This window comes from Falco punctatus (assembly GCF_963210335.1).
Source record: "Falco punctatus genome assembly, chromosome: 4".
NCBI lineage: Eukaryota > Metazoa > Chordata > Aves > Falconiformes > Falconidae > Falco > Falco punctatus.
In genome coordinates, this window is record NC_137583.1 from 22,542,273 (window position 1) to 22,568,718 (window position 26,446).

At 40.1% G+C, this 26,446-nt stretch overlaps 1 protein-coding gene and 1 long non-coding RNA gene across 5 annotated transcripts in view; one reads left to right on the forward strand and one right to left on the reverse strand.

Moving 5' to 3' along the window:
* SUMF1 (sulfatase modifying factor 1) overlaps nt 1–26,446 on the reverse strand; it is a 38,928-nt gene that overhangs the window by 7,293 nt on the left and 5,189 nt on the right. For 3 of the 4 annotated variants that reach the window (XM_080384722.1, XM_080384721.1, XM_080384724.1), the window contains exons 3-7: nt 23,526–23,600; nt 10,879–10,961; nt 9,020–9,142; nt 8,198–8,312; nt 7,041–7,154 (exon numbers count right to left, since the gene is read on the reverse strand). In XM_080384722.1, the coding sequence (XP_080240848.1) occupies nt 7,041–7,154; nt 8,198–8,312; nt 9,020–9,142; nt 10,879–10,961; nt 23,526–23,600 (510 nt within the window). The remainder of the gene's footprint in view (nt 1–7,040; nt 7,155–8,197; nt 8,313–9,019; nt 9,143–10,878; nt 10,962–23,525; nt 23,601–26,446) is intronic. The other variant, XM_080384723.1, reaches the window with a different exon arrangement.
* On the forward strand, nt 10–26,442 carry LOC308062794. Its single transcript, XR_013927701.1, has 3 exons — nt 10–6,539; nt 10,678–10,772; nt 23,733–26,442. It is a non-coding gene; the product is annotated as an uncharacterized lncRNA (long non-coding RNA).

The window sequence follows — 26,446 nt, forward strand, 5'->3', positions numbered from 1 at the left end:
AAAGAAAAAAAACAAACACTAGATGTTAGCTGGAGAACCAATCACTGCCTGTTTGACAACTGTCTATGGGCTACATTTAATTCTCCCGCTGTTGATATTTCTTTGTCTTGCTCTGCAGTTTAGCAAGGGAAAAGATAAAAGGAAATTGGGACAACCAGACTTCACCACAGCTGTATCCAGCTACTTACATATGTACAAAATCAAATGCACAAGTAATTGCATGCAAGAGACCAACTAGATCAATACCTTTCTCAGCTTGCGACTGCACTCAAATTAAATTAAGAGAGTGAAAAAAGAACCACAGATCCTCAAAGGTAGGGCACAGTGAATTCTATTCTCCTTCCTAGTGTTAAAAATGCAGCTTATAAAAACTCAGTCTCATTTGAAGGCTATTGTGAAGTTAAAATTAGAACCTTAAACACTGAACATAGCAGGCAGCGATTATGCTTTCATTCAATACATAGCTCAGCTTCTCTATAGAAGGCACCACGTATCACCAAGGTGCCTAGCAAAGCCATGTAAGCTGATCCGAAAGCAACCAAAACCAAGCAAAAAAGACATTCTTATTCCAGACTGATGAGCATCCCCATTTACATTGCTTCATACTTTTGTATCTCAGGTCTGTCTACCCAGGGAGAACATGGTATTGGAATCAAGCTTTTGGTTTGCTTTTGCATCCTGTGTGCATGCCTTAATGCTACAGACTGATGACTTCAAAGTCCCCCACATGACCTGTCAGCATCCCAGGGCTGCATTTGCATTCCTTTCCTTTCCTTCAGGTGCCCTTTACTACAGCTCCCAACAAGCTCACAGCTCAGCCACTGCGGTAAAGCTCAAGGCAACCAGCTGTCCTTCCCCCGTACTGCCTCATGTCTTATTTTTATCTTCCTTTCTCTACCACTGCCTTACCAAAGAAACCTCAAACATGTCACATGCACGAAGAAGCCACATAGGCTAAGGAAATAGTCCAGGAACCTGAACAAACCTGTCTGGGTAGGTAGGTAGAAGGGTGCTGCAGCATGAGCCATCTCTGTTATCCAAAACAAGGCCCTGTTCCCAGCTCCAAAGAGGTAAAGGAAGAAGCCAAATCCCCACTGACAAGCTGGAATAAGAGATTTCAATTTCTTGAAAGATATTAAGAGCTAGATGTCCCTTTCCAGTGACACCCTACTTCTGATGCTGTACACAAACAGTTCCATACATGCCCTTCTGACCAGAGTCCTCTCCTCTGGGTGGTCTTTCTCCTACCTACATCACTTGATTAAACTTTCTCCTGTTTTACAAAGAACATTAGTAGCCCTTACATCTGCAGATCTAGAAATGTAAACTCATTCCTGTCTGAGCGATGGCTGCTTAGAGAATACTGAAAAAAACCCAACCAAAGCCCCAAAATCTTCACTGTCTTCCACAGAACCACACAGACTTCAGGTATGGTATCCTGAAAAGCCAAGCTCCCCCCAGACAACAGTTTTTCTAAAATAACATGTTCATTTAATATACTTGGTAAAGTAAGAGTGTACAAACATCTAATTTTGGCCAGATAATGTTACAGCTCAATATCACACATTTCTTATAATTTAACCACCACCACCACCCCCAAAAAAAAAACAACCAAACCGAAAACCTGCAACGGTAGTATCTGCTCTTGCTTGTATCTTCCTTACAGATAAAGGAAACCTGCTTTGCTTGTGCTTACTTGTAATAAAATCTAATCAGAGCATGGAAATTAAAGTCACATTTGATTAAAACAAGCAAGTCTTTGTTCCACCAAAAAATATTGGTTTATGCCATTATCTGGAAAAGTGCACCATTTGGGACTGAAGTGGAAGGACATTTGCTGTCCATATGTAAAGAGCCAGAGCTGTCCAGACTTTGATCCCAGATTTAGAAAACAGAATTTACTGTATACAGGCAAGTTTATTTTGTCGTATAATGTTGTAACAGACATATTATAGCCTGGGTGCATAATTACAAGTGCTTACGCAGTGAATTACCAAAGCTTTAAGTAGGTTCACACCTTAAATAGTTATTAAAATACATCACAGAAGCTTTTTTTTAAATGAAAAATGAAGTTGTATTTCTTTCATTACAAATACACACACACTATCTGAAGTTGCATCATAGTTTTATATGCACAGTCAGCTACATGGGCACCCTGTTTTAAGCCAAATCAGTTTTCAAATGGAGAACTGCAGGTCATAAGAAACTATGCATTGTATGTAAAAAAAAAAAATGTGAGCCAGAAGTCACCACAATTAAAATGGCCCCATAAAGGGATTGCGGTTCGGTTAATCTCACACACACTTGGCTACCGTCTGCCAAATGATCGTTTACATTTTTCAAACAAAAATAAAGCCCATCAACCCTGGTGCTTCTTAGTCCTGCCCTTCTGCACCAAATAGTAGCTGCAAGATGCACTAGAGAAACAGTTTCTGTGAGTTTGCCTTAAACTGTGTGAAGTTTTTTCCCCCATTCGTGAGGAAAATTGGCCCAGACATACTCGCTTCTGACAGCAGCAGTGCTCTGGCTTCTTACCCACAGCCAATACTGAAGGAGTTGGAAGTATCAGTTTTACATTTTCTCCGTGGAGTTCATAATTCCCTACAAACTGAGTAGGACCACCTAAAAAACACTTTACATGTTTAAGCGATTAAGACATGCTGCAAGACTGTATTTGCACTGCTCTATTCAGTGCAACTCTAGCATGCCTTCATGTGCAAGCAAAATAATTTCAGAGTAATTCAGAGACAGCCAGCTCCCTGATCTCCTGGCAGGCACTCAAGTAAAGAATCCCTTCAGCAAGGGGCCCCAGAATGCACAGTGTGCGCTGGAGAACAGCCACGGCAGGTACAGCCTGGCACCCTAAATCTAAATGCACAACAAAGTTCTGCATAGAAAGGCTTTTAGTGGTTAGTGAACACAGAATATAGACAAGAGCTATGCTGAGAGGTGAGGGGAAGTTAGAGGAGCAGGCCACAATTGAGACATACTATTCAACTTGAAATACAGAAAATTTATACATTATTTCCATTTCCATATGTAGAAAAGTTTTCCACAGACAGCTATTTTATATTTGGCTTATTCTAATTTCTGTTCTAGATTCCCAATATATGAGATTTCCACCGGACTATCCTGCTGCACCAAGTGCATGTTACTGGCGTGGATGCTTCCCATTTTTTTTCTGGAGGGTAACAAGCCCATTATCTCACATGACATTGAGGGACCATTTGCCACATTCCAGATGACAAGTAAGGTCACATACAATTTGTTACTTAAACCCACACCAAATAGAATATTGTGTATTTCCTTCCATAAATAGTCTAAGCACAGTACACTGATCTACACTGGTCCTGTATGCTTGTAAAATGGGAAGACTTTCATTCCCTTAAGTCAAAAGAAAACAGAGACATTTGCAACTCACTAAACAAACCTGATAAGTAGCATTCAAAATAAAAGCTACCTGGACTGGAATAGTTGAAGATACTTCTAGTTGCAGAAGTGTCTACTTAAATTCTTAAGGAAAGGTCTGTACAAGCAAATCTCCAGTTATACTCATGGTCTGCTCTTAAAAGGTACGTCTGTAACATATTATGATGCCTTTAAAGGCCACTAAGTTGAAAGTTCTGACAGCATCCCCAAAACCTCACTATTGCTAATAGTGTCCAGTGTTCCCTGGCACCTTACAGCTTGTAACTGCAAGGACACAGCACCAGGCTCTGATTCTATATACTTTTTGAGCTGCATAAAAATCTTTCAAGTTTATTTCTTTGGCTTTAGTACTTACTTGCACAGGTCCTATACCTGGCAAAGAAGAGGAAGAACATTCATTGTTCCATGGTTAGAGCATAATTAAAATCTAACACCTTAAAAAGTAGCAAACAACTCAGAAAGCCCTTTCAGGTGTCCCTCTTGGTAGTTATTTGTGAATATATAGAGGGCGAGAAATCTGTATGCAAAGTTCAACACACTCCTTGTAACAATCCACAGTAGACCCAAAATCTCTCCAGTATAGAGAGCTACTTTGAAGATTTCAGGTGTTAAACTAAGTATGTTAAAAAACTTTCACCAAACTCTGACCCTCTAGAAGAATTCCTAGTCTTTTAGGCAGAAAGAACACATCCTATATATAGGTTACTCTGACTTGTACTCTGGAGAGACTTAAGAGATTGGCTCTGACAGATATGGTGCTAATCATTTTTAATGTCTCAGAAGATACTGCAGCCTGGCTATTTTGAGACACCTTCTCACATGATGAGATTCAGTTTCCTTATCCATTTAATCTGAAAAACCCCTTGGAATTCACTTTGAAGTGCTCTGCCTCAGACACTGGATTCTGACAACTAGTTTCCATCTGAAAAAAAAAACCCAAACAACAAAACTAAAGGCATCATTATTAATATCTAATTTATAAATACTTTCTGAAGTGTCTTCAAAGTGTTTATGCAGAATTTAAAAGCCTAAGCAAACTCACAGCCACAACAAAGAGCAAAATTTGCACCACACTTATTTCTCACCATCACCTTAACACCAAAGCACTGCTGCATTGACATGATAAACACAAGAGCATTTCATTTAAATAAGTCATTCAAACGAAGGTGCACCACTGCAATATTAAGAAAAAGGGTATTTCCCTTGTTAAAACAAATAACGTATATTACCTTATGCTAACCTACAGACAAAACCAAAAAAACAGTACATAAACAAGTACAATAGACACGAGATCTGTGACTTAAGTTCTATACACACACAGCAACAAACTTTTTTTATTCTCCAGATTTGGCCTAGTTATTCTATTTTTGTTTCCCAGTGTTACCACTTTTTGCTAGGGCAGACAACTCCTACAGAGCTGAGAGCTTTTCCCTGCCCTGAGAGGTCACTGTTAAACAAGCAGTCAAAACCGAAGTAGCTGTTAGACTAAGAAACAGATGAACAAGAACAGAGACAGTCACAACACGCTGCCATCTGCCAGACCTACGCTCTCCCCCAGCGACACGGGTGCTGTTGGCCTTCACAAGGGTGCGGATGGGAAAAGGGTCCTTTCCCTCCACTCTGGTTAAGGCAGCACACGCAGATCAGGGGGCTTTGGTTCCAGCCACTGAAGTGAAGCTTCATTATCGAAAGGGGTAAAGCAGGAGTTTCCCTGGTGCAAAGGACAGTAACCACACAGTCTGGAATGCAAAGTTCAGCCTTGCTCATCCTCTTCCTCCTAAGCTGACTTACAAGGCTGCAATCAAATCAATACTCTACCCTGGTATGGGAAAGATTGCTGGTTTTATTGTTCTTCACCTAAATTCACATTCTGCTAGCTACTCAAGACTTCATCTTTAGAAATGTTGCTCTTAAACTGGCCTTGTTTCCATTCATAAGGTACAGAAAAAAAGTTATCCTTAATCGTACATAAAACACCCACCAGAATGGAAACAGAATTGCAAGACATCAGATGTTTCTTTCCTAATCAATCAGTATGCAAACAGGAAAAAAAAATATCTAAAGATTCAGTTTGAATGCTAAGTATAAATTCTAAACATATTTCTGCTGTATATGCATGCAAGCCATGAGTCAATCTTGGAAAAAAACAGGTGTGTTTATACATTCAAGATTCAATTCATGCAACACAGCTTTCCATTATTGCTGAATTACAGAAACTGGCAGAAATTTTTTACTACTGTGAAATACTCAAATTGCATCATATGTATTATTTGTGCAATATGTAAAAAAAGGTAGCAGATGGGGATACAACACAGCCAAGGTCCCAAAGGAAAAGAAGGTTCTTTCACCATTGCTAGGCCACTAAGACTGATACCAATAGAAATTAGAAAATAGTCCATCGTATTATAAATCAAACAAGAAAAAAAAAAGCTACAGCATTTCAGTTACTTGTGAAGATGTATGCAGTGCACTGTCCGACACAGAGCTGAAGCCACTAGAGAGACCTGTGGTGTCTTACGGGGATACAAGCAACTTGAAACTGGGCACTGTCATTGGTATGGTTTAGGAGGTCTTCATATGCTCCAACAGCGTGACGGAACTGCTAATACAGATCTAGAGCAATCTAGACCCCAAAATGAGTTTGATTTCTCTCACTAGACACATACTCCCGGAAGAACAGCAGAAGACCAGCTTCTGCAATATACAAAACAGCAAAAAAAGTTTAGCAAGTTCCTCAAGCTACTTCCACTCGCTGACTTCCCAGAAAGGCCTCCAACTATGTTCAGCACACCAAAGAAAGAGTACACATATCATAAGAGACAACAGCATGTGGATACTGAAATCCTGCAGAGAGCTCCTGCCCCATGAGGTTTAATTGGTTTTCTCATTACAGATAACTGAGTCTGAACAAAAAAAGCTCTGTGAGAGCAGAGGAGTGCATTTCTCAGATTTAGTCATCCTGGATAAATGAGAGAGAAGGAGATGCAATACCAGAACTTGAATCTGCTGAGAGATACTACATGAGAAATGCCACATACAAAGCTCACCCTGCAGGACCCTCTTTCTCTGCCTGCCACAAAGAAAACCAAAGATTAACCTCTCAAAGCCTGGTAAGCTACTTTTCTCCATAAACTTCAGCTTTATTACATACTGAGTTTTAAACAAGCTAGCAGAAGCCGTAAAGATTACTCACAATGGTCTGTTCTCTACCTGGGGGTGTCTCTGTGTGTGGGGGGGTGGTGGTGGAAATAATAGTAGTACAAGCTAGTAGTATAGCTTGTAGCAACATAAATTAACAAAAGAACTCCCCCTCCCTCCAAAGTAATTCCACTGCATTGGCAAGTTCTTTATTTACATAACACGATGCCACTTTGGAATTATTCCACTGCTAACCAGTTGTGGAGGCCTGTCCAACAATAAATAACCTAAATTGCACTGCAATTCCCATGTTGATGATTGGTGGCGTGATACTTCCCAATTCACCAGAACACAGCCAATCCCACCCCAGACACAGCAGAGAAGAGCAAAGAACAGCAGGTTTTCAAACTGCAACCACATCAGAGTAGCAAGAGGGAATTCTATACTTCATGTGATGCCAATAAAATACTTACAGGGTTGTGAACTTCATCTGTTGAATGATGAACAGCCCACCAGTCTGATGTCCATTCCCAGGCATTTCCTACAATGTTGTACAAGCCATATCCATTGGGAGGAAATGCAGTGACCTATACAAGATATGGAACACAAGTGCCAGTTCTGTAAATCACTCAACAAGAAATAAGGTTTTTTAATCCTGAAGACCAGCCTCCTGAAGGTACATTTGTCTTTAGTAGTTTTGCCTTCATATCTCAAAAGCAGACACAAAATCAGAACTGCAGAACTATAACACTTTTACCTACTCTGTTTAGATAAAACAGAATGAAAGAATGAACTCTCTTTATTATCATTCTCTATGTCCTCAGCACCACATTTTCACTATGCCATAAAGCATCTTCTCATTGGTTTTGGAGACTGATCCTCTAAAGAGAGGTGCTGTTTGACCAACAGATGTAGACCCGAACAAAGCATTAATGACCTGACCCTCCATGCCCATGCTTCCAAACTTCCACTTTCCCATTACCATCAAAGAGAAGCAAGGGTGGCTATCAACTCATGCATATGCAGACTCCTCGACTGATGAAGCTTTTTGGACTTACTTTAACTACCATTTAACAATTCATTCACATTCTTGACTGCCTTTAAATCCCACATTGTTTGCCGTACTAGACAGATACAACCTTTCCACAAAGGGAAGTTTCATTTCTTTTAAACTATTGCATGATTTTTGTGCCTCAGGAACAACTACCCAAAAAATAAAGAGTTCCAAAAACTTCAATGCCAGAAGTGCAGGCAGAAAGTGTTTCAGCTTCTGACTACAAACTGACTGGAAAGGGGGAAAAGAGGTCAGTTTGAGAGGAACTAAAAGTTAAAATGAAAGTAATCTTAACTTTCCAATTAGCTTTTTAAAAAGTGTCCCTTGGTAATAACAGTCTGCCGTGAAATATACTGTAACTTTAAAAATCTAAAGGTGAAAGTACAGGAACAGAAAATAGCCATGACTTACTGTGTTAAACACAGACCTTAATTTTATCACAGAATTATATCATAGAATGGTTTGGGGTGGAAGGGACCTTAAAAGACCATCTAGTTCCAGCCCCCCTGGATTTGTTCTTCCTTTAGGAAGACTAGGTTGGTTTCCATATGATTAATTCACTTCAGACACACGTACAGGCGCTGTTCCTTTATATCCATCTTCTGCAGTGTTACTAGTTGGGAATACTCCCTGCCAGATATTGGCATAATGTTGACCTTTCGGTTGAAGCTTGTTGCCCCATGGAAAAAGTCTATTAAAAGACATACAGAAAAACAATTGTCAAACATTTGTGCCTTTTTTTTATTTGAATAAAAAAAAGACACACCACACACACACCCTGCTTCCTCCCCACCTTACTCTGGAGAACTGTCTGTATTCCAGTTCCATTTGTGCCAACTTCTAGCAGGTTTTCAAGGCGAGCAAGGGACGAGGACAATTCGTCCATGAAGGAGGGAAAGGCAGCACTGCCCTGTGCAGTATGTAGTCCAGGGCACAGGATGGAGAAGACTGTTACCTTGTCTTTCCCTCCTCCCCAAGACTAGTCAGGTAACAAGCGGGTCCAGTGGCCCTACAGTTGCTGTGCAGTGATAATAGTTATTCACTTAAGCTCTTTTGCAACTCTCCCAGCCTTGGCACTAAGCTCCTTCACTATACCTTTCATCTCCTGCAATAACAACAGTCCTGTGTCTTGGTATTTTTTCACATCTCCTGCTCTCCTTGGCTCTCTGCACTCCCCTCCCATTACAGGGTTGAGATTACAATATACTATTCGGGTATGTAGGGAAATTCACTTCCCTAAAGGAATCTGTTCAGAGTAAGTCAGTGCTGCATTTAACACAGGTGTGCACACCACACAGGAAAAAGACATTGAGGGTAATAATAAAACCACACAAATTCTTCCTTATCTGTTAAACACCAGTTTTGAAACTTTATCAGGGACACATTTGTGACAGGTACCTATTTTCAAGGCCCCCTCGACAGCTGTACTCCCATTCAGCCTCAGTTGGTAATCGTTTCCCTGCCCATGTGCAGAATGCCACAGCATCATTCCAGGAAACATGAAGAACTGGATGATCCATTCTGTGGAGCAAAATAAATAGGACAAGATCATCAGTAGAACTAGGCAATTTCACAGCTATACAGCACAAGCAATTTACGAAACTTTTAGAGATGGCCAAAGGACTGTGAGGAAGTTCACAGTTCAGTTACAACTGGACAAGCATCAGATTAGTTTTACAGAGAAGCTACCATTTCAAGAAAGACAGCAAGATGCTGGGAGGGAAATGCAGCCATCAGAAAAACAAGGAAGAGGAAAAAAATCAGCTGCTGTTTGTCTCATTGCGCTTTTACATGCTGCTCTACAGTTTACAGAAAAGCTCCCATCTTTGGTTTGGTTCCAAGACTGCCCTTACAACCCTGGCTTCTCTTTCCAAAAGGAGGCAGAGAAAATGCCTAGTCATTCTTGTCGAAAGGATCCTCCCCATCCAAGCCTCTAACCAATCAAGATACTTCAAGAGCTGAGAGTCCTGGTCCAGAAGACAGATACAGAGGGCTTCCTATTAACTTGTCTTTCCTGCCTGATTTCACAAGTCAGCATACACCTGGTGGTCCATTAGGCTACTTCCATGGGGCAAGTTCACCAACAGTTGTACTAGGCTAGATTTGCACCATACTTCTACAAGACTAGATTTACATGGCAGGTTTCCAACTCTTGTCTGCTGACTGTGACCTAAATTTCTCTGTCTCCCCCCAACAACACCTCCTGATATTATCTCTATTTTTGCCTCAGATAATTCTTTCATTGCCCTTGGAGAACAGACAATGGACTTGTTACTGAGCAGTTCAGCCATCAAATGATGTTACACTAACATAGCCCTGTCCTTAGAGAACTCAAAAGCATGCCAGCCTCTAGTAGATCTAGGCTACAGAGCCTGACTTTATTTCAAATGGCAGTTTCAAAACTTAACTAGATGATTAAGACAACTAGTGTCAACTTCATTGACATCTGCAACTCTTTCTCTCGCTAGACAATGTAAAAGGTCACATCTAAGTAAGCATGCCCTAACACTCGTAAATGAACAACAGTTTTCAACATGCACAACTTGGGGCTAGTTCTGCAGTATCCATAAAAAGCACCTGAGATTAACAAAGGCTTTTGATTTTCTAGACATAAAATTCCTTCCACTTCTGAATGGAAAGAGACTGCATGAAGACATGGATCAGCAAATTTCAGGGTTCACACTAGCAAAGCACAGTACTAACTATAGACTGTTAGGAAAAAGCACAGTTTTCCAGAGCATTTAGAGCTGCTAGATAAAAGTCACAACTGATTTTGCACAATAATCAGCCCACAAAGTCAGAATACAGTAAAAAGAACAACACTCTTCAGTACACTGCTGCCAGAGAGATATGCTTCCAAATCTCAGATGGACAACATGCTACACAGATTCCTAGAACATGCATACAGCTCAAATTTAGTCTGCCTCCCCAAAGCCAGATCTGCACTGAATACTCTAAAGATACTGACCCTCTAGAGATCTACTGTTTCACTACTGATATCTAAATGTGACTAGAAAACACTGAAGCACGTTTCAGTACAGTCTCTTTTCCCTCAGGTGGAAAGTGTTTATACATCTTTTTGAAATTCTACATCATTGACCAGATGACCCCTAGAAGATGAGAAAATAGTCGCAGAAGCAGCAGCAAACAGGTACCTAATTAAAGACTTTTTCTTGCCCCCACCCCCTCCTGATTCAAGTTAACAGGTATATTTACAAGCACTGTCTATTATAATGGAATGGTCATTCACGGCTTACCTGTTGGAGATACTAGAGTCAGGACCCTCGGGGTGCTTCCAGTTGGCTCCCTTCACAGGCAACCACCAGGGAGCAGCTGCAACCTGAGAAGTGATGAGAATGGCCAAGGAAGAAGACTTAAGTTCCCAGCTAAAGGTTATTCTGAAAAAAACACCGTGCGAACACAGGCTACAAAGCTGTCACTCACAGTTCATGGCTCTGTCTGCAGCCAACTGACCTGTTACATTCCAAATGATCTTTCATAAACCAAGACGATCATTTGATCTACATTACAACACCGCTGCTCAAGGAACAGCCCAAGATACAGAACAGCACAAAGAAAATGCCACCCAAAAACAAGCAAGAGGGAGACTAAATCCTGAGCATACTTCTCTGAGGTACTGGCTGTCTCTCCTTCCCTTCTACATTTTTCTCACCTGCAGATCTGATACAAGACACAGTTTATTCTTTTCGAAAGCACAGCCTTCAGCATACTATGATGGACCACACTGTCCTCTCACAAATTCTCCGTTCCTGACCTCTGAAAACATCAGCCAAGAACAGATAGTAGTGATTGGAAGAGGTGACCTGGAACATTAGAGTATTACTCCATTCTTTTACAACAGTATGCCCACAGTTGAACCAACTAACCTCCTGGCTGACTTCAGTCTGACACATTCTGCAGAAATGATTAAAAAAAAAACAAACACACAACAGTTTTGGCTTAAAGAGAATTTTCATCCCAATTATTTGCTCCCTAGACTCAGTGTTTTGGAATAACTACAACAAAATCCTGATGACTTCCTTTAACTAGGGTTAAAACGCATATCTTGCAACACATTTCCTTTCCAGTTAATTAACTCAGTAAGCCGATTTTAAATTATTTGCTGTCAGCTTCCAGAAGGTGGAGACAGAAGAGCTACAGAAGTGAAGCCTTTTTTTTCCCCCCGGTTGGTTGGCTGAGCAACATCAAGCAGTCAAAACACTCTAATAATGCAGACATCAAGTACTTCTCTCTAATAAAAGCCTCAAATTTGGTTCTGCAATGCCAAGGAATTATTGCTGGAATACATTTGTTAAGGATTTCTTCTATTAAGCTTACTTCAAAGCAGAGAAGGTCAGTGCACAGCATGTTTAACTATTCTGTTCCCACTCACATTCACTTAGAAATACTTAGCTTAATAATGGGTCCCTTCAGAAACTGAGGCAGAAAATAACACTTATACTAACCATCAATAAGTGGTTTTATTCCAGCAGCCTGAGTGCTTGCTTTCAAAACACTCCTATTACAGAGATCACTTCCATAATGAACAAAAATCTAAGTAAATAAGCCTCCAATGCTTTAGGAGTTAAATAGCCTACCAGCTGGTTAGCCCTAGACCTAGGAGAGGCAGATGCTTCTCTAACACTGGCCTGTAAAACCTTCAGCAACTTCTGCCCTCTCTGCTGCCCATCAGCTTTCCCCACTCAAAAGATGGCAAAGGGAAGAAGCAGAATATTTCTTTGTCTTCATCATGCTGATAAACCAACTTTGTAAAGCATTATGCACACATGTAGGAACTGTGCCAAGAGTGTGATCCTTTAACTCACCAAATCCCTCACAGAAAGTTCGAAAGTAAAAGTCACTGAAAGCTGGTACTCAGGAGACAGAGTATCAGTATGGTCAAAGAATTTTAACAGCAGCTTCTAGGAGGAAGCTGCATCCTTCAACAGTGAAGAGCATTTAACATGTAATTACTTGTATGTGAGAAAAAAATAGCTATGACAAGCATCATTTGTTAAGAAAAACTCTGGTCAAAACTACCCAGCAGATCTCTCATTTGAACGTTTCAGTAGGAAAATAAACTGAAGTGCCTAAGAAACAGAAGTGCTGCTAATACACAAAGACATACTACCTTATTTTTATATCAGCTGATCAGTGTATGCTATAACAGTTCCCATGACAGCTTTTCACTCTTCTCCCATCATCACACACAGATTTTGCCTACAGCATACATCTGGGTACCTTACTCAAGAGCTCTTTGTAAATCAATAGCAATCCTGTACTAAAGCTGCAGAGCTGTTGGCTTAAGCTCAGCTGAAGAGCCTACAGCTCTTTGTGAGCTCTAGGCAAGAGTGCTGGAATCCCTAAACGTGCTGCAGGACTCCTTCAGGCTGGGAAGCCATCCACACACGGGTTTCCGACACTCTGTGCCAAAGCTAGTGAAGAGACATCAGTGTTAAGCACAAAAGCAATAAAGATGTTCTGTCCATGTGCTCTTCATCTAAATGGGACCCTCCAGGCGCACTACGAAAGTAATGACGTTTCTTAAAGATCCTGCTTTCTGATCTCCCTAGCATAACAAGCACAGAAATTGACAACACCAACCACGTAATTCCGGCTCAGTATCCGACAATGCCAATGACATTCTCACCACAAGCAGAGCCCCTACCCTTTTGAAAAATGCATGAGAAGCATTTTATCTCTTGCTAGAAACTACAGTCTTCAAACCCAAATATGCGATCTTCAGAGAGATACTCCGCTCAACTCCCATAGCACTAAAGTTCAAAACGATCAAACTGCTAAATAAAAACTACAGTCAGTAGGTTTTAAACTAGTCTGATTTAACCAATTCCTCATCTGTTTTGAGCTTTAATCTTTAATCTACACTCAAGATAGAACAGAAATCCAAAGTTAGAATTTTACAGATCTTTAAGGAAAATAAGAGCGCTACAGTATCATTTGCTAAAGGTTCTCTGTGAATCTGAAAGATCACAAGTAAGATTTCACCCCAATAGTTACTAAGCACAACACATTTTTGTAAATTTAACGGCTGGGGTTTGGATTTAAAGAAAAAAATCTCTGCAGGAGACTGCAAAGACACTTCAGAAGACTTCAATTTTGGAAAAGATTTTTGTTATGCGAAAGAAAAAGCAGATGCTTTCAATCAGAATGGTTTATTTTAAACTGAGAAAAATATAGTGTCTCTGCATGAGATCACTACGTGTGCACGTCTTCTCTTTCTGGCTCTGCTGAACTGAACACCAAATGGCTGCCAGTCTTTTCAGAACACCCAGATCTTTAGAGAAGCTACACATATAGTACTAGGACAGTGATAACAGTGATAAAGTTCATACAGCCTTCAATAATTAATTGGAAACTTATCTAAGTGAGCCAGTGACACCAGTGAGCATGCACCAAGATGCTCCTTCCAAAAGAGAAAGTCATGTACCTGAAATTTACAGTCCTTTCAAAAAACTTCTCATAAGTCTTTAAAGCTTTTAATTGTTCTAAATCTAATTAGTAGAAGAGCTAATTAGACAGAGATATTACAACATCACAGTTAATACAGCAAAGCCCTCCCTCACCACTAATGAGCTTAGTTACTTTCATAAAGCTTAGTATTCTCATGCTTCACTCCGAAACATGTGTTCTGTAGACGGGCAACAGATTAATTTTGTAAAAATAGCAGCATATGCTGCTGAATACATCTTGAAGAGTTACTGAATTAGAGGACAATATCTCCTTCACTTTAATTAACTCTTCACAGCACAGCCTACCACTTTTAAGAGAATTGGTTAAACATTACCACCCTGCAAACATTATGCAACTGCATTGATGTACAAGGAAAAGCGGTTCTAGGAGCAAAGCACATTTCAGAGGCAGAGAAGCTCAATGCTTGTTTTGGTCTGATCCAGCTGAAAACTTGGATTATCCAGCTCTGTGGTCCAGGATTAAACTTTAAGAACTCACTGTTCTGCTTAACACAGGCGCATAGCGCTGTGAAGAAAAGAGAACACAATATGATCACACTGGGAATACTAACAGTTAATTCCAGCCTAGAAGTTTTCCACTCAAATGAAGCTATTTGAAGAACTGAAGCCTATACTCCCACTATCAGTTTGCATAAAAGTCAAAGTTTTAAGTATTCAATTTTCTTTTCAAAGTAGGCTGGGATATCCTAACTTTAATGGCCCCATTAGCTTGTGATTTCAAGATTTTTAAACTACTTTACAATCATATTGAAGAAAATTACTTCCCAAATACACAGATAAAAAACGAAAGGGGGGCGGGGAACATCAGCAAAGTCAATTTCGTCGTCAGCATTACACTGGTACTGGTACTGCAAAACCAGTAAGTAAAAACCCTTGAAAACACACCCAAGTGCCCCAGCAAATAACCATGAAAACATTTATAATAGTCTTGCACCTAACTTAGAAAAAAACACTTCCCCCACTTTACCTCCAAATTTCAAATTCAATTCACACATATATTAGAAAAAATACCAAAAATAAACAGCTGAGTAGCTCATCTTGGCTGTAATTCCATTTCTAACGTGCAGCAATTCACTTGAAATAACAAAGCTGTAGATTTTAACCTTAAGTCAGGCACAGAAGATGAGAAATTCATGCTGTTATCCAGACATGTAGCACCAAACACCTTTTTTTGATGTGCTCCATCATTATAATGCTATTTTAATATAATAAGGCCTGCATACACTAGGTCAAGATAACCATTGGGAAGAAGCAGAAGTTATTGCAGACTAAGAACTTCAGCAATTCAGGAATCAACTGTCTGAAAAGAGATTTGCAGAGGGAAAAGTAGTCTAAGTCTGGAAAACTCTCTCAGAACCATTTATTAAGCCGTGGGTTCTGAAAGATACACACACTTCAGTTTCAGAAGCTGACTTAATAGGTTACCACTTGTTTGAATCAGATTGTGTTAAACTCTCTACATCTTTAATTTGCAAAAGCATCCTCTTTGCTGCAAAAGCAATGTGTGCATCAGCTGGAAGCAGGGAAGTTATGAAGCAATATCTCTGAGAAATACACCCAGTGGTCTGGATACCCTCACTGCTAGCATTGGTAGGACTTGAGAAAAAATTAGCTATTCGGTAAAGAATATAATATTTGGATGAGGTTTTATTTTATCCATGCAAGGCAGATACACATAAATCTCTGTCAATTTTTCCTCCTCTAAGCCATATCTTAAACCCTGAACTGCTGATTAATGAGCTACTGAAGAAAGAGGCAGACAGAAAATAGAACATTTTTAGTAGGGCAGGAAGTTTCAGAAATGAAAATAATTACTGTGCAACAGATAAGCCATTGTCATTTTCCACTCAGAAACCACACAGAAATCACATAAGGTGGGGTCCTGGTCACAAGTAACTTCACATCTATTTTTCTAAGTAGAATCAGCATGCCTTCCCAACAACCTTCAAAAACTTCTTCCCTCACTAAGATTCAGAGCAGAGATTTCACTCCCATCTCCATCACACAGCTCCCAACTGCGTATCCCTACAGCATCTCCTTCCCTCCGCAGCAGGGAAGCCCACTCTGCCAGCCAGGCACTGCCAGTAGACAGGTACCATTCACCTACACCTGCCTGCAGAAGCAGGCTATGGGTATGAAGAGGTCAGTCAAGCACTGGGATCGTGATTCAGCAGCCCCAGACATCAGGAAGCAGCAGCTACTCTGGGCTGCTGCACTAGCACAGCCCAGCTCCCAGCTGACGCTTACCCACCCCACATTTTGGCTGGCAGCTGTCACTATCTTCGTCAGGTCCTGCTCTGGACCAGGGAGGGAAGTCAGCAGAGGGCAGAGATGAAGCTTAGCCCCCCTGCTCTGATTCAGCTTGGCAGTCAGATTCAGAATGCATCACTGCATGAAGGGCAGTTTGAAACAAGCCGGAGCCAGGCAGTGGTCCCGCTCGATTTTAGAGCCATTTTCCAAATGCAAGGAAAACCCTTCCAGCAGATGCATGCTCCCTGTTCACCTTTGCCAGCCTACAGCTCCACTTCTCCACTGAGAGCGGCAGGAACATGACCTGTTTCTATGCAGTGCACCATCTCTATAGCAACAGGCGTTTAAGTTGAAACAGCTGTAACTGAGTCAGGGAGACATTGCAATGTAAATAGTGTGGAAGTGAACACCACTTGAAGACTCAAGACAACGAATAGACCTCTCCTAGCCAGTTACCATGGTTGTCATAGTAGCTGCACATGGGAGATATAATCTACATATGCAACTATAATTCATATTTGTACTTGAAGATACTCTGCAGAGAAGAGCAAACCTTCTATAATTATGTACATAAACTGAACTGAAACATGATTGTCAAATTCTCCACCAAATCAGTAATTAAGCACACTGAAACAGCTTAGAAGTAGACAGCTGAGTATTTTTTCCAGAAGCTAATACTTGATGTTGACAGCTTCTGCACCACTGCAAGTCCCATGCTATTTATTTATATCACTCAGAAGTCCCAGCTCCCAAAAGCTCCAATTACAGAAGAATCTGTTTTCATTCTTATTTTCTAAGGTTTCTACCATCCCTCATTAGCTCAGAAATTAAAGCAATAAGGACTTTTTTTTTGTTTAATATTGAATATTGATATTGTTTGCCTTAAGTCCCAATACTTTAAAGCACTTCGAAATTGCAGTATCGCAAAAAAAAGAAAGAAAGGCAGCAGCTTTATAGATTAAGAATAAATATATTTTAAGTGATCAGTTGGAGAAAATATTTCAGACTTAATTGGAAACTAGCATTTTATTTTTACAAAGGGACCTCTTCCTTCATATAAGGAAAGGTCATTGAATCTCATTCAAATAGTGTAATACTTCACAGCTATGTCAATCCTCCAAGAAAAATAACCAAAAATATTTGATGCTAAAATCCAGTAAGATTCATTAAGTGCAAGTTTTGGAATCCAAAGAAGCTTCTTTTGAGGAACTGATATTCCTGGTGAGTTCCATCTCTGGAAGTCTATTTTTCAGCCAACATCTAAATCTGCACTCAAGCTAGTAATTTTTTCCAATAACCAAGTGAATACGAGCTTTAAGAAAATAAGGCTGGTATGGATACATCTGCAGCCTGAGGCACAAGCAATGCCCCATTTTAAATTTGTAGTTTATACTGACAGTTATGGACCAACGTTACTGGTAATTCCCAGTGAGAGACTCTTCCTGCACATCGTTCTTTATCCCAGTAGTGGGAGCACGGCATAAGAAGACAGAGATTAATAGTTCAATAGCAGCTCCACCTTCCCAGCTCCTCACAGGCAATAGCCAAACCATTGGGGTCTGCAAGAAATCAGCTCACTCATGCCTTTGATTGCCATTTTCTTTCTGAAAGGTCTCTGAAAAAACAAAAGCCAAGTGGGCTAGAGATGAAAGGTACCCTTAAAGTAGCAATAAGCGTGTTTGTCAACTTCTGCTTATGCATCTTAGGCATGTTGATGTTTTAACAGTAGCAGACAAACTATGCAATAACCTATCTGCTTCCCCCCAAGCCACAGACAAGCAAAGTATTGCACGCTGTCACTCTCCATAGTAACTGCTGCAGACAGCAGTACTGCTATCCTACCTGCAAACATTGCTTGTTTCATTATTAATTTTAAATCCTATTTGAAATGCTTATGTTTTCATTGGTTTTAGAATGGGATTGTGTCCTTTGAGTTACTGGCTAGAGGCACTGGTATAAATAGGCAAATTGCACAGCTCAAGACCGCTGCAGAGGTCTCCGTACAAACAGGGATGAAAGTAGCATTCAGTAGTTCTAGATTGACCAGAACTCCTTAATAGTATTTCCTCAAGTCTGCCAGGAACTAATTTCATCGCATTCTCAGACCAAAAATTCAATACCTCCTAAAGACAAATTAAGTATACAGATTTGTATGCTATCGGTCTCTTCATTGCAGAATTTATCTGGCCTAGAAGCAAAAATTATTTTGCTATCCTGCACAAGCCAAGAATCAAAATGTTCCTACTACTCTCCAGTGAGAAAATCTGACTTACACTGTATTCCAGTCTTGGTAAGTCCTACCCTGTTTACCTTTTTCAGGGTAGATGCACAGCAAGCAAAACACTTGCAGTTATTTGCAGGTGCTCTCAAATCCCCTCACTGGCAAGCACGCCCCAGTACCTTCTCATTTCACAGACACCATCCCCATGCTTTTTGCTCTAGGATACATTAAAATGCCTTATCAATGGCATTTTACAATGGCATGGAATAATAGCACTGGGCATGCATTTCCCCCCTGTCTCTACTTCCTTCTGAACTCAGTCAGGAAGATAAAGTAGGCAGTTTTGTCATAAAATAAGAATAACAAAACCTCTACATTTTGAGCTTTTTCCATTTCCTCCAGTTCTCTCAAAAGAGAAGGAAAGAAAAAAAAAAATCTCCGAGTTCCAAGCTGTTGGCAATTCCAGGCTGTGTTTCATCTATGGTATCTAAACCAAAGGCCAAATACCCAAGAAAAGCCATAACTTAATAGCTGTAATAGATGCAGTAATTAGTAGTTAGTTTTAATCTGCAAGTCTGAGAACTGATTTTAGTATGTGAGACTATCCAAACTTGTTAAGCCCACACAAAATGATTTAGTTTCAAAGGACCTTCGCCTCTTAGCCTAGAAAATCCTTTTTTACTTGAAAAGGTCCTCACCAGTTCTATCAGTAACACCCTCATCTGTTACAGTGCTAAATTTTCACTATCTACCACATCACCACTGCAAACTCAAAAGCCAAAACTAAAACTTGTGTTCCCAGAAGTCTAGAACAATTCAATTATTGGTTGCTACACCCCTTTTTACTGCTTCCCTTCCAGAGGAGGGTTAGGTCCAACCTGCATTCCTGTAGCAGTGGCTATCTAAGAGACCACCTCACCTCCAGGAAATGCACACCCAAAGCTCCAACAATTATAATACGTGCTAAGCTGGTTTGCTCCTGAATTAGCTTTCACCAGCCCCACCTCTGTTCTAGCTTAGCAGTCTGCTTCCTTTGAGGGCCTACGATAACTTTGTCTGGTTTAAGAACTGGAGAAGCCAAAGTGGCCAAATAGAGCAAAACCCCCAGATACTCCCCAACAGACACATGCACCTCATTATTTGTAGGAACTGTTACAAACCATTTAGTTCAGTATCTTCACTGCTACCTCCACCCAGTTCTTTAACTGTGTATGAAATGCTAATTCCAAATATACATTCCTATAGCTCTTCCCCTATACTCACAATTGCATTTAGCACCTCTGTGCTTCAGCTGGAGAAAAGTCTTATCAAAACATGTCTGAGACACTAAGGCAAAGTAAAAATATAGTCCTTTCTCCCATCGATTTGCTGGAAGGATTTTCAGTACCAGTAATGCTCCAGTGTTGAGATCTTATTTCTGCTTTTCACAGCCATAGTTATGATTCAAGATGACACATACCACAACCTAAATATTAGCGGACTAAGACATACATTGAGAAAAAAGCCTTAAAAAAGCCTACTGCCGATCATTACAATCTGCTGATGCAAACTTCACACAATTTACACTTTTTCTAATTACATTTGAATGGCTATGCTGCAGTAGCCAAGTTTTAAAGTGCATTCACTTTTCTTTATTAAAGTAACTGAATAGCATTACATTCCTTTAACCATTTTTTCCCCAGCAGACACTAGCAGATTTTAAATATTTGGGGCAATTTTCTTCCCCCCTCCCCTAGTTTCTATTGTTTCATTTAAGCTTACAGATCCTTAGCAAAAATTCACTTTTACAGAACGCTTAAAGTCCCTACCCCATAGTTGGGGTGCTTCTGCATTTTGCAATAAGAAGTTTCTTGCAAAACATCAACAGAAACTTGTTTCTTGAAAGCATTATCTATAAAAAACTGCTAATACATTGTATTAATTTCAATCAGCCAGAATAAGCATGGCCTACACAGAATTTGGTTGCCTGAGCAGCAGTCTCGCTACATTATATCCTAATGCCACCTCCCATGGCTCATGGTTCCCTTCCCTGCAACTGAAAGATCCTTACTTGTTCTAGCTTACAAATTGCACTGTAACAAAAACCATTGACCCTCAAAACAACTAAGGTCTGTACAGTACTGGCAACATTTATAACCTCTCACAGAACATGCATACTGGACATGGTTTTGAGAGGCAGAAGCACACACAGATAGAACTCTAAGCTGTACCTTCAGACACAGTTATCTTTGCAGCTCCACTGCTGAGCTGCTTTCTGACACCTTCTCCTTGCAGGCCAAGTTACTTCCTAGAACTAGGATTTCATGGTATCTAGCTGGTGAGGGGCTAGGCAGACAGGAGGAACAAAAGTGGCTTCTAGTTTCTTTTTCACCTCCTGACAATATTACCACATTTTACAACATGTTTGCCCACAGCATCAGCATGAAGTTTAGAAGTGCCAAACTACAAAGCAGGCAGTCACTATTCTCCAGATCACTCTACCAAAACACTTAGTACAATCTTTCTCTGTGTCTATTTTGACAATGCTCTGCATTCTAGCAACTCGCAAAATGTCCAATAATGAATACTGAAAACATGGCAAAAGGACAGTCTCCTAAAGTTTACTTCAAACAAATACAGAAAACCTTCATCAAGAAGCAGCCAAAAAGACCAGTTTGGGCTCCATTCCAGCTGTCTGGCATAATACTTGTTCTGTTCATATTACAGACAACACTTTAAAATTCGGCTGACACACCCAGTAAAGTGGCTCCCAACACCCTGTATGTGTTTACACAAATAGCCAAGACTGAGCTTACACCAGCATTCTTAGGGTTTCTTTGTTTTAAAACTGAGAGCGTGATTTAGGGATTTCTGCATCACAGAACTAGGGCAGGAAAAAATTTCTCTTAATACCAACTGTTGTGAAGATGAAATGAGCCCATTTGGATTTATCCTACCTTCAACATCATTATGCTAGTACTTAGGAAGTCCAATTTAATCTTCCTATATCTCACAGATGTTAGTCCCGAATTAAAAGATAAAATATTCTTGTAATCTTCCTTTCCTTGCAGTAGGAAGCAAAACCCCACCTTTTTTGCCAGTCATTCACAGCCCACATTCACATGGGGCTTCATGAAACCTCCAATCTATCAGTCTGCCCCTTGGAGATAGAAATCAAACTCTACAGACTTTCCCTCTCAACCAAGAGCATCATTTATACAGAACAATTAATATTCACTACTCTGAGTTACCGCACCATGCGCATAGAAGAAAAATTCTCTTTGTGTGATAAACAATCTTGGAGAAAAATCAAGCAACTTAATACTGAAGTCCCAGGTATTCTCAGTAGTTTGCCATAATAAATAACAATCCTCTGAACTCCCGAGGTTGTACCTTGGATCAACTGATATGCATAATGAAAACCTTGCTACTAACTAAAAGACATAATGTCATCTCAGATTGTCCCACCTCTCTCCCTCTTTGCTTATCTAGTATCAGGAGGTGCAAAAGGTAGCAACTTGTGCTCTTCTTCAAGTGCAGTTTCACTGAACACTTACTTACGTTTAACTGAACTATTGCCAAAAGATGGAGTTTCAGTCTTGCTACTACCTTATCCCTGCCCCATGTACATCCTGCTTCCCTGTGTTGACTCAAGCAGTTGCAGAATGAGCCAAGTTAGCTTTACTAAGCCAAAAGAAAATTAACCAAAAAAAGCAGAAGAAATGCCCATGCAGAGTAAATGCTACTTGAAGCCACCCCCACCCCCTAAACCTGCCACACTATGCACATCAGAACGCTTCATTTCTAAGGGCTTTTTAAAGGCATGGGACAAGAGACCTGGAAAAACAGTGTGTTCATCAGATCTGAGGATAATTCTGACAGGAAGAGACCTCAGGAGGTCATCTTGTCCAAACTTCTGCTCAGACCAGATAAATTCATCCAGATGACGACAATACATAATCTGCTTACTATTGGGACCTGTAAAGGTTAAGTAACTTGTTAAGGAGGAGGTAAATGAAGCCTAAGAAAGGAAAGGCTCAGCAACACATTCACAACAGAAAAAGAAGAGGGGCAGGGAAGCTTTGCTACCAACATTTAAAAAAAAAAAAAAACAAACAACTAATATTCACTTCTACTCAACAGGAGAAGTGGATCAGCACCAGCTGATCATCAGCATGGCACCTACCAGGATTGCTAGGTTGCCCTAGTAAGATGAAGGGAACTGAAAAAAGCATCAAGGCATATAAATCTTCTACAGAGATGGAGGAAGCACAGCTTAAGCCATTCACAACATTATGAGTCTTACACTCTCAGGTCTGCCATAAAAATGGCACTTCTTTGGAATATTTGCCTCCAGTTAACATAAAAAAAGCACTCACTGTGTTAGTGCATCACTTAGATAGCATTGCTGTTTTATCAGATACACAGATTATCCTCATTTTCTTAAATTGGTAGGATCCGGGATTTGCCCACTTTGCTTGGATGCAAGACTGCATTGGCAGAGTCTGCCAGTCACGTTTACATATGCTCTTGGAGCCAGCAGCACTCCTGTTCTTTGCCTACACAGCACAGCACTCAGCACATGCTACTGACATTGGAATTTCTGAAGCATCACACTGTTACATGTAATGCAAATAAACAGCCTTCTATCTGCATCACTTACTACAGTCCTAAATATCTCTCATTATAAGGGAAAAAAAAAAAAAGACAAAAGGAGATTGATACTCACTTCTGCTAATCGGAAGCAGATTTTTTAAAAAAATTGTTTAAAAAAGATAAAAGAGAATAGACTGTAAGTCTTCCACACTTGAGGGCATCTAATCTTTTAGGCCAAACACCACTCCATAGACCCCATTATATACATGGCTTTGGAACACCACACAATTTCAATACTACTGCCATAACTGCTAACACATCTACCCCAGTGATTGCTAAGTAAGTTTTGCTCTGCTGTGTTACTCACTGCTTGGTGGATATTAGCCTTTACTTCTTCACTCAGCATTCCCTCGAACACAAAGGAATCCCCAAATTTCTCTGCCTAGAAAAAAAAAATTTAAAAAATCACCCATATTATGAAAGGAATGTTATTTTTAAAGCTGTAAATGTGAGTGGTGTTTTATTTTATCAAGGATAAGGAAATTCTAATACTATTTTTGATTTGTCTTTCAAGGAAGCTATTTTGGAACAGAAGAGAAGGCATTTTACCTCTGGATGTCACTGTTCTTCAACAGCAACTGGACAGATGGCAGCTCACAGAGCTTCTGCAAATGTTTTTAGATTTATTAATTAAAAATGCAGTTCCAATTGTCCCAACTGTTTTAAAATGCTGCAGTCAACGATCTAACATTCAGAGGAAGGCGTCATTTCTCTTCATTTTCCTTTGGGAATCACAATAAAAGACTTAAGCCTTGTCACTTACTGCTCCATCATCACTAGCACCATGTATTAAAAGTGCTGTAACAATAGGAGAGTTAAAGAGTTACCCAATCATTATGTCTCACATTATATAAAGCCAAAAGAAAACAAAAACCACAAATAATTTTTCAGTGGATCACAGTACATGATACTAACATAGGTTTTTTTTCCCTTGGTAAACTAAGAGAATTGATATACTAGGGAAATCAAAACTACAATTCAACACATTTGCCCTTCTCAGTTTCTTCTTTTTATTATAGGCATCCAGAGACTGAGACCGATGGCCATGAGTTGCTTCTGCACACTCAGAACTCTTCAAGCAGCACAGTTTGAAAGAAGGATCCCATTGTCCTGGTTTTGGCTGGGGTAGAGAGTTAATTTTCTTCTTAGTAGCTGGTACAATGCTGTGTTTTGGATTTAGTATGAAAACCATGTTGATAACAGAGATGTCTTAGTTGTTGCTTACTCTAGATGAAGGCCTTTCCAGTTTCCCATGCTCTGCCAGTGAGCAGGTACACAAGAAGCCAGGAGACAGCAGATGCAGGACAACTGACCCACACTAGCCAAAGGGATATTCCATACCCTAGAACACCATGCTTGGTGTATAAGCTGGGGGAAGTTGGCCAGGGCCTGCTGATCGCTGCTCAGGGACTGGCTGGGCATCGGTCAGCGGGTGGCAAGAAACTATATTGTGCACCACTCTGATTTTTTTAGTTTCTTTTGTTTGCTTCCATCCCCTACCCCTTGTGTTTTATTCCTCTCTCTTTCTCTCTCCTTTTCATCACAATAGTTATTATTGTTATTACTATACTTCAATTATTAAATTCTTATCTCAACCCATGAGTTTTACCTTTTTCTGATTCTCCTCACCATTCCACCAGGGCAGGGGAGTGAGTGAGTGAGCAGCTGCGTGGTACTTAGTTGCCAGCTGGGGTTAAACCACAACACCCACTCACCACCCAAACTGCAATAAGTTTTAGCCTATAGTAGTGATCTTTATATATTCAGTTTCAGAAAGGAAAGAGAAGAGAAGAAAAAAATAATCTCTCTCATTTGCCCAATCTGTATAACCCAGAGAGAGGCAAACAGGTTTATCACGAAATGGACCCCAGATTTCAGTCTGACAGCCTCTATCAAGGGCACTTTTAAAGTTTCTTAAAAAATACTTTTGGTTCAACAAGATAGCTGTACACCTAGAGATTTTTTTCTTCAGCTTTCTATTTACTTTCAGGTTTCATCTCCCACTGGAGTTTAGTCTAGTCCTTAACAGAAGAAAACCAAGAAGTAGGTTGGTTCTGTTTACCCACAGTAATACGGACACTATTTAAATACACAAAAACGTGCTCAGATGCATCCCCAAAAAAACCCTGAAGAATCAGTGCTGTTGAACTCCAGGTTTATTTTTCCAAATCCAGTGTAAAAAGGGGCTCCACATGATGAGCAAGGGAGACAGGACAAGTGGAGCACCCAACTACGCTAGCTGAGACACAAAGTGCTGTCTGAAACAGGCTCCATCTGATGCTGTGCCACATTTAAATACCACTGCACATGTGCTCATTCCGGAAGCTGTTTGCAACAAACCTTGTTCAAACTCAAAATTGTTAAGCAACCTTTTTTCATAATTATTGAGCTAAGAACTTAAAAACAGAAATAGTGCTGCAGATAAAAGAAGCCCTTCATCCAACCAGAAGGACTGTATCTTCCAAATGAGAACCAGCTTAATCAAGTGAATTCAGCAAAGTGCCTCCTTTGAGACCTGATCATTACCAAGGCTTTTATTTGCCTAAAAGGCCTGTCAGGAATTTATAAAAGTTGCGTAGGAACAGTCAACTGTCAGGAAAGATCAGAGCCTTATGCACAGGTAGCTTCTTTCTTGGAAGAACCTTAACATATTATTTCTTAGTCCATTGTTCCCAGTAACATGCATAAAACTATTATTACACTTGCTATTATATCTTCTTCAGACAACAGGGCTTTCTATTGCTCACCTCATTAGCAAGCAGCTGCGCTGAACTAGCCTGCAGAGTCCTCAGCTATCGCAGTTTTTTTAAATCCCTTCTACCCTGTTCCTCTAAAATAAGGAAAACCTAACAACATAGTTGTACTAGTACAAAGATGTCCTAGGACCCGAAGGTCAAAAAACCCCAAATAAAAAGCCCAAGAAATCTTGCATAGACATATTCAGCCACTTGTTTGCTTCACCCCAATTGCCTCAATCATAGCGCAGGGAAGATACTAGTTCAGACATCAAGATGCTTGCTAAATGTAAGAGTATAGATCTAAACACCCATTCAGACCCCTGAGCAGCAACGTAAGACAATTTCATCTCTCCACTACTTACATCAGAAATATTCTAGCACAGAAATCTGAAGAAAGTATTGTAACAGCCTTCAAAAAAGAAAAAACTTAGGTTTTTAACAGGAATTCTGTCAACACAAGATGACAGAAGACTGCATACTCTTCTGCCTT